At 48.4% G+C, this 9,115-nt stretch overlaps 1 protein-coding gene across 1 annotated transcript in view; it reads left to right on the top strand.

Moving 5' to 3' along the window:
- Positions 1-631: 631 nt before the first annotated feature.
- LOC147667142 (zinc finger protein 436-like) overlaps positions 632-9,115 on the top strand; it is a 74,478-nt gene continuing 65,994 nt past the window's right edge. Inside the window, exon 1 of the mRNA XM_086948894.1 lies at positions 632-2,246. Coding sequence (XP_086805020.1) covers positions 2,232-2,246 — 15 coding nt within the window. The 5' untranslated portion in view covers positions 632-2,231. The remainder of the gene's footprint in view (positions 2,247-9,115) is intronic.

Here is a 9,115-nt window from a genome sequence, read left to right as displayed (position 1 = left end):
TGAAACCTTGGCAGCAGCTATGGACTACTGGACTGATTATCTACAAGGACCTTGCCTTGTTTACAAAAACTTTTATCTAAGAACATGCAACTTCAGGCGGAAGACGGCTAAAATAAACCATTTTTTTTTGCTCGGAAAATCGGGATTCTCCCGTCAGAACCGGGTCTATTGGCACGTCTGCTCCTCTCAAAGGCTATGCCAGACTAACACCTTCCCCAACCACTCGAGGTAAAGAGTTCAGGGAAGGATCAGGCGACTTCTGCTTCAACAGAAGCTTAAAATACTACAATGACAAATTTCAAAGTACGCGGGATGCACGATGACACGCATGCGCAAGGAAGCGACACCTACCTCTGGAACGCATGCGTACCAAGACGCATTCGTACAATGATACGCATGCGCACTAAAACTACACCTGCGTGCTCCTGCGCACACAAGAAAATGCGGCAGCGGGGAGCACATGCACACAATGACACGCATGCGTACTAAAACGGCAGCGGACTATGAAGCGTAAAATGACCGGTTCTGTGACAAATTGCATAGTACGCGTGCTTACGAATACTTGCGTACGGTAACACGCATGCGCACCAAAGGATGGAGCACAAACAAATTGGGAGCTTAAAACGACGGAACACTGCGTCTGGTCAGTCTAGTCCTTTGTTGGTGTCTATCGGCTGTAGCCCCCCCCCCCCCCCTCTTTTTCTCCTGGGATAGAGGCACAGGAGGCCTGCTGATACCCCTGCTGCTCCCTTCCAAATCACCTCCGTTGTCTCCTGCTGGGAAATCCTTGCGCTCCTCCAGTAACGAATAGGCTTGGGGGGGAGCACTAGAACTGTAGCGATAGGGTCCTGCTATCAACCTAGGAAGAGGAGCAGCATCCCTGCTGGGGCCTACTACCTGAGGCAGGAGCACCTAACAACCCGCCACCCGAGACTCCCTGCAGCGCTTTCTAGTGTCTTTCAAGCTATACTTCATGGGACAGCAGTATTCGTCCCATCTCTCCAGGGTCACGAAACTGCATTAAGTCCCCCCCACCCATCCAAACACCGCCCTGGACGAGCACCAAGAAATAATTCCTGGAACAGAATCCGACCAGTTCCCTGACCAAGATCCTGCGTGTAGGGACCTGCAGCAGCATTCGTCCACCTTAAGCCGTACGTGCAGTTGTATTGTCCACCTCCTAAACTAATCTGCTAGAGCCACTGGCTCCATCAAGCCATTTTACCCTATCTGTTGGAAGCTCGTAGCAGATTTCAGGTTAGAGCATGTCTTCTCGAGCCCCCAAGACCAAACAACGCGACGGAGCCAGCCTCGGTGAGCCCATCTTTGCGGGAAGCTGCAGAAGCTTTCAACCTCGCAGCTGATGCTGCAGACGCTCTCATAGCATCCATCTCTGCAGAGCCCCGCCCACTACAATGGACCTGCAGCAACATCCAGACCTTGTGCCCTCTGTCTGAGCAAGTATTCACTCATTTAATACCATATGTAGGACTTTAAGTGGGCTGGGACCTGCCGGTGCTCAGCACCGACAGTTCTATAAAGCAGGTGCTGAGACGGGTCCCTGTCGGGTCCTACGTTTTTGCTCTTATCCTCAGAGTGAACGATTCTTAACTCCGCAACAGTACCACCGTTCACTGCTTTTGTTTAACCTCAGAGACTCGTTGTAGTTATTTCATAGTCTCATAATTTCAGAACTGAAGCATTTTCAATATTCTATACAACCAAGCCATAGTTGTTGCTTATTTATCTTATACAACCAATAGTCCTGGCTTGTTGTAAGTGTAATTTTACTTGTTATAGTCTATACTGGGATGCAATGACAGAAGCAGCAAATTTCCAGTTGGGTGACACACTATGCTAAACACAGATTTTCAGCATACTTTTTAAGCCACATCCTAATGACATCGGCTGCGCCCCTTTGAGGGACCCCCAGTTTTGTAATCTCACTGAAAACCCTGGACATATGCCTTTTACCCATCCCTCGCTGACGGGCTACACATCAACGGCCACGCTCCCTTGATCCTCTGCTTGCAGAAGTCCCTCTCCCCTCTAGAACTTTGCTGGGCAGACACCTGCAGTAGTGCCATAGGTCTCTTTGATCCAGTGACTGCAGGCTACGACACAAAGCCATCCTTTACCCATGACTGCCGAAGCATCCAGGTTCACACAGCCCTACCTTACAAGAAGCTGCAGCCCTCTATGTTCAACTTGAGTCATCGGAAGCCCCAACCATGGGCTCCCAACAGGTATGTACTCTTCCCTCTTCTGGTGGTCGAGGGGCGTGGGGGTGGCTGTACATACTTTTTACATTTGCTATGTTAATGGAATGTATTACCTTAATATTTTTGTTCTGCTGTATAATATAAACAGTAACTAAACAACATTTCCATTTACCAGGGTACAATTATTAAAACACTCATGGAGCATAAATACATTTATTATGAATAGATACGTCTTGAAGCTCATGGAGCAAAGGCCCTTCAAGCTACTTTACAGAAACAGGATTTAGCCAGGTGTTTTTTATATGTGGCAAGAACCACATGCTTTTCCAGACCTTTTATTAACATGGCGACAACACAAACCTATTATTGGACCGTTATAAGATATTTCTTCACAGCTTTGACTAGTGGACACTGTCCTGTCCGGTTGCTCCCCTCGCCCTCTGCCTCCCCCAGACGCTGCATTCACTGCTGGCTGCATTCGCTCCTGCCTACCTGCCTGCCTGCCTGCTGCTTAAGCGCACTCAGCGCTCGGTATCGTTTTTGTGCAGATTTAATTTATTTATTTAATTGTCTTTCTCTGGATTGTACTCGGCGCTCGCTAGTACTTGCCTGCTGACACTATATAGAGGTCCTTCTGCGCACTACTGCTGATTTTTCAGATAAGAGACGATTGTAGAGTGCATTTTCACTGTTTACCTACTTTGTAGCTGTGTTTACCCTCGGCAGCCCGTGGCTCCTCCCAGATCCCGCCTCCCAGCCGCCCCTCCCACCCACAAGCACAGCTAACGCGTCACGGCCTCCCACCATTTGTGACCGAGTGGACACTGTCCTGTCCGGTTGCTCCCCTCGCCCTCTGCCTCCCCCAGACGCTGCATTCACTGCTGGCTGCATTCGCTCCTGCCTACCTGCCTGCCTGCCTGCTGCTTAAGCGCACTCAGCGCTCGGTATCGTTTTTGTGCAGATTTAATTTATTTATTTAATTGTCTTTCTCTGGATTGTACTCGGCGCTCGCTAGTACTTGCCTGCTGACACTATATAGAGGTCCTTCTGCGCACTACTGCTGATTTTTCAGATAAGAGACGATTGTAGAGTGCATTTTCACTGTTTACCTACTTTGTAGCTGTGTTTACCCTCGGCAGCCCGTGGCTCCTCCCAGATCCCGCCTCCCAGCCGCCCCTCCCACGCTCCACCCCCTCCACCATCCATTTATGGCCAATGCCCCCACGCGCAGCGTCCACGCGCTACGGGCGCGCCGAAGGTGCGCCAAAGGTAAGCCCGTCTACGCCTGGACCGCGCCTAGCGCCAGACCCCCTGCCCCTCGCTCTGCCCAGCCCCCCGCATTACCTACGATGCCGCCACCATCCTAGCCCTCCACCCCGGTCGCGCCCCCAACTGCGTCCAAGCCGCCCCTGGCCACACCCATGGACCTTTCTCTTGCTACTCCTGCAAATTCTGCGGCACCGACAACATCTCCACTACGACTACACCACAGATTCCCGAACCCAACCACCTACAATGCATCCTTCTCAACACCCGATCGGTGCACAGGCACGCCATTGACCTATGGAACCTACTAGACACCCTCTCTCCAGACGTCGCCTTCCTTACGGAAACATGGATGAATGCTTCCTCCGCACCAGACATCACCATTGCCATCCCTGAAGACTATAAGATCACTCGCAAAGACCGTACCAGCCACACAGGAGGAGGAATCGCTATCGTCCACAAGAAATCTATCCGCATCTCAACCAGCTCTGACACCAACCTCGCCAACTCCGAACACCTTCACTTCCAGATCCACATCGACCCCAAAACCACACTCAGAGGCACCCTCCTCTACAGACCACCAGGACCCCGCGCAAAATTCAGTGAAGACATCACAGACTTCCTCATGCACTCCCCTCCAAAGACTATATTCTTCTGGGAGACCTCAACTTTCACCTTGAAAAGATAAACGACCACAACACCGCCACCCTCGTGGACAACCTCGCCAACCTCGGACTTAAACAACTAGTCACTTCCCCCACCCACATCGCAGGTCACACACTCGACCCCATCTTCACCTCCAGCAATCATGTCTCCTTCAGCCACACTATGGATCTCCTATGGACCGACCACAGCTGCAATCACTTCACCTACAACAAGCCGAAACCCATCAACCACTCCCAACCTACCCTGCAAAGAAACTGGAACAAAATCACCACGGACCAAATCTCCGCATCGCTCCTTCGAAACTCCCCAGCCCTCTCTTCTAACGCCAACGAAGCCGCCGCCAACCTCACCCTATGGTTATCCATCACCGCCGACACCTTAGCACCACTGAAAAAACGTCAAAGCAAACCTGGCAACAAGAAGGCCTCCGGGTTCAATGATGATCTTAAGAAATCCAAGAAACTCTGCCGCTCCCTTGAAAAGGCCTGGAAAAAAGACCCAACCACCAGCACCAAGGACGCATTCAAAAGCGCCACCCGCACTCACCACCAACTGATCCGAAAAGCCAAGAAAACAGCATTCAAGGATCGACTTGACAACAACGGCCACAACAGCAAGGAACTTTTCAACATCGTCAAAGAATTTTCCAACCCCTCGGCCAACTCCAATGACATCACCCCCTCTCAAACCCTCTGCGACTCCCTAGCCTCTTTCTTCCACAACAAGATTGCAGACATCCACAACAGCTTTGACAACCAACCCGGAAACCAACCCACCCTACCATCTGCTGACCATCTTCCCCCCGTTAACACCCTTAACGCCTGGAACCCAATCTCCACTGAGGAAACCATCCGCCTGATGAATTCCATCCACTCTGGATCCCCCACAGACCCATGCCCACACCTCATCTTCAACAAAGCAGACTCCGTCATAGCACCGCACCTCCGAGACGTCATCAACTGCTCCTTCAACTCCGCTACCTTCCCAGAAGTCTGGAAACACGCTGAACTCACCGCCCTTCTGAAAAAACCAACAGCGGACCCCACCGAACTCAAAAATTACCGCCCCATCTCGCTTCTTCCATTCCCGGCCAAAGTCATCGAGAAAGCCGTCAACAACCAGCTCGCCGCCTTCCTCGAAGCCAACAAATCCCTCGACCCCTCACAATCTGGCTTCCGAGCAAAACACAGCACTGAGACCGCCCTCATCGCAGCAACAGACGACATTCGAACTCTACTGGACAATGGAGACACAGTCGCCCTCATCCTCCTCGACCTCTCTGCAGCATTCGACACAGTCTGCCACAGCACCCTTCTACATCGCCTCAATAACATCGGAATCCAAGGAAAAGCACTTGAATGGATCACCTCGTTCCTCACCGGAAGAACCCAGAGAGTCCGCCTTCCTCCATTCAAGTCCGAGGCCTCTGAAGTCATCTGCGGCGTACCTCAAGGATCCTCACTCAGTCCCACCCTCTTCAACGTATACATGAGCCCCCTCGCGGCCATCGCCCGCCAACACAACCTCAACATCATCTCTTACGCGGATGACACTCAACTGATCCTTTCTCTCACCAAGGACCCCAGCACCGCCAAAACTAACCTACACGAAGGAATGAAAGAAGTCGCCGAATGGATGAAACAAAGCCGTCTGAAACTGAACTCAGACAAAACAGAAGTCCTCATCTTAGGTACATCCCCCTCTGCTTGGGACGACTCCTGGTGGCCGGAAGCCCTCGGAAAAGCACCCATCCCGACAGACCACGCACGGAACCTGGGCGTCATCCTGGATTCTTCACTCTCAATGAACAGACAAGTCAGCGCCGTATCCTCTTCCTGCTTCAACATTCTTCGCATGCTCAGAAAAACATTTCGCTGGATCCCCTCCGAAACAAGGAAAACAGTCACCCACGCTCTGGTCACGAGCCGACTGGACTACGGAAACACCTTCTACGCAGGTACCACCGCTAAACTCCAGAAGAAACTCCAACGAATCCAAAATGCCTCAGCCAGGCTCATATTAGACATCCCACGCAACGAACACATCTCTGGTCACCTTAAAGACCTCCACTGGCTACCCGTCAATAAGAGGATCACTTTCCGACTGCTTACCCACGCACACAAATCACTCTACGACATCGGACCAGACTGCCTCAACTCTCGACTGTCCTTCTACACCCCCCCCCGCCAACTACGTTCTTCCAGCCAAGCCTTCGCCACTGTACCTCGCATCAACAAGTCCACCATGGGAGGCAGATCCTTTTCATATCTGGCTGCTAAAACATGGAACTCACTCCCCGCTTACCTTCGCCTCACCCAGAACCACCTAGCGTTCAGAAAGCAGCTTAAAACGTGGATATTTGACAAATAATCCTCCTCCCCTTCCTAAGCCTTCCTAAGCGCCTTGAAACCCTCTGGGTATGTAGTGCGCTATACAAATTTTGTGACTTGACTTGACTTGACTCCATCTAAATGGGTTTATTCTACCCCGCACAGGCTCCCTGTTTCAGCCGTGCGAGTCGCTTGATACTGATAGAGCGCAGGCTCACCTGCTCGTTTTACCATACTCACCTGGGCCCACAAAAACATACACACGGTGAACAGGTTAACGTACGCTAAATCAGGTATTTATTAACCTTTTTAGGACCTATACCATTTGACTTACCAATTCTAGTCACCGGTACCTAGATTCCTAAGGGATCAAGGGTTTTATAATAATAGGCAGTAAAATAACATTTACATTCATAAAATAACCACAAACTCGGGAAAGTTTAAAACACTTTATCTATAAAAATTCTTAAATGTCAGTCCATACCAATTTAATTAAAAGCTTGTTCAATTAGAAAGAATATGATTAAAGCAAGATGATGTGAAAATATTGTGAAACTTTCTTTAAGCATTGAAACATAGGAAGGGTAGAAAAAGGGAAACAGTACAATGACATACCCACACTTATTTATAATTACCTAGAATGGTGTGAAGACCAACCCTTGCCAAAGGCTGCGATAAAGGACAGAACCCCGATAGTGCAGGTGCCAGCAGAACAGGTGAAGACCAGAATCAGGACAGGTACGGACCAAATTGGATCAGGACGGGACCACCGTAGGTCAGGACCGGCACCCACAGCTAAAGTGCAACGCCAACGTCACACCCCTCTCTGCAGCTAAAAGTCAGACCCCGATTGGGTTATCAAATCTCCTTCCTAGAACCCCGATTAGGTTATGGATTCTTCTGACAGAGTGCTCTGCCAGCACCTCTGCTCTCGATAGCCTATTGAGTGCGTTGGGTCAGTGACAGGTCAGCTATTCGGACAATCTAACTAGCTAAGCCTACCCTAGTTATACAATTTTCCAGGGCAGTGTACCTCCCCCTAATGTTGCAGATTGTGTGTTCCCTCAATTTGATTGGTCAAAATGCGAGGAGAGGTCATCACACCATACCAGTTATGAGGTCATTCCATTCAAATATTAAAATTAAGGTTCCCTCCCAGAATATTATTTTCTCATACACTTTTATTCCACCCAACAATGGATGTTTCAATAACAAATACAAATCTATCAGTTCTGTACAGTTGGTCTTCCTCTTTAGAGGTCGAAGGGTGAGGTTCCCAGGGTTTTCACAGTCCAGTCTGATGCTGGCATGGATTCAATGCCATGGCTTGTGGACTCTGGTAAATTCAGCACAAGCGCATTCTCGGGACCCAAGATGGAGCAACATTGTACTTGATTGCTCCAAACACGAGCTAATAGCAAAGTCAAAGAAGAACAGTTTTAGAACAAAGAATAAATGAATGTACTATATGCCATTTATCTCTACTCTATTCCCATTACTTTATTTTATCTACAGCGTTGGGAATTAAGCAGAACTAACAGTTTAGGGAAAGCAACAAAGCAAGCGGTTAGCATGTGAAACTTATAACAGCCATATTTAGCTCTAGTGCGCAGAAGCAACGTTTTCCCACCAAAGCAGAGAGTGCGTCATATCATATGAGTGTGACAGACGCATGCGCATAAAGGTTCCCACATTGCGGCGGCCATTTTTAGTTCACTCGAGTTACGATTAGTAAAAGGCACATAGGTAAGCTTCCCCTAGATACTAAAAATGTTGTGTGGTGCATTGTTAGTAATACAAAATAATTCTTCTCTCAAATGTGTAATGTTTCTTGCATATTTCTTCATTTCAACACTTTCGTCTGGAATGTAAGTGCAACAATGTTGCATTTTTAGCATCCTAGAGACTCCGCCCTCTTTTGCCAATAATATATAAAGAGCAAGTCGATTTGGTAAAACCATTGGTCTTACCGCAACTAATTCAGTATTCATCATCAAAAATCCACTAGCAGTGTCAGTCGATAGGCGATCTACCACTGTTGGCAATGTAGTAATTCTTTTAGTGTTCAGACCACTCCCACTGAAGGTATTATTGCACTAAATATGTCACCTACGATTTCAGCAAACGTTGCTCTTTTACTACGTGTTAGTCCATTAGTTTCTTCATTGTTTCCAGTGATTTTCTTTACATGGTTTATCTTTGGGAATACACTTCCAAAATAGCAACTCCCATACCAATGAACAGGCAACTTAAAATAGGCCTTGTTCCCGCAAATATAATACATTCCAGGAAACACAGGTTCAGTTCCATCTTTTTAACCCCAACCACCAATTACTTTGAAATTGTGTTCACATTCACTGGAACCAATGAATATATACTGCACTGCACTCAATGCAACATACACTCCAAATACAACTCAGTGCCACATAATTACACACCACATAATTACACTGCACTCAATGCAACATGCACTCCAAATACCACTCAGTACCACATAATTACACGCCACTTAATTACACTGCACTCAACATCTAAGTCACGTAAATACAACACATATTGCATTACAAATGCTATAGGTGTCACATTTGCGAAAGTTAAAACTATTGGCATTGTAAATGACAAAGCTATTAA

The sequence above is a fragment of the Lissotriton vulgaris genome, unplaced genomic scaffold, assembly GCF_964263255.1.
Source record: "Lissotriton vulgaris unplaced genomic scaffold, aLisVul1.2 SCAFFOLD_2741, whole genome shotgun sequence".
NCBI lineage: Eukaryota > Metazoa > Chordata > Amphibia > Caudata > Salamandridae > Lissotriton > Lissotriton vulgaris.
Note: the sequence above shows the minus strand (reverse complement) of the source record. Positions and strands in the feature narration are given on the sequence as shown.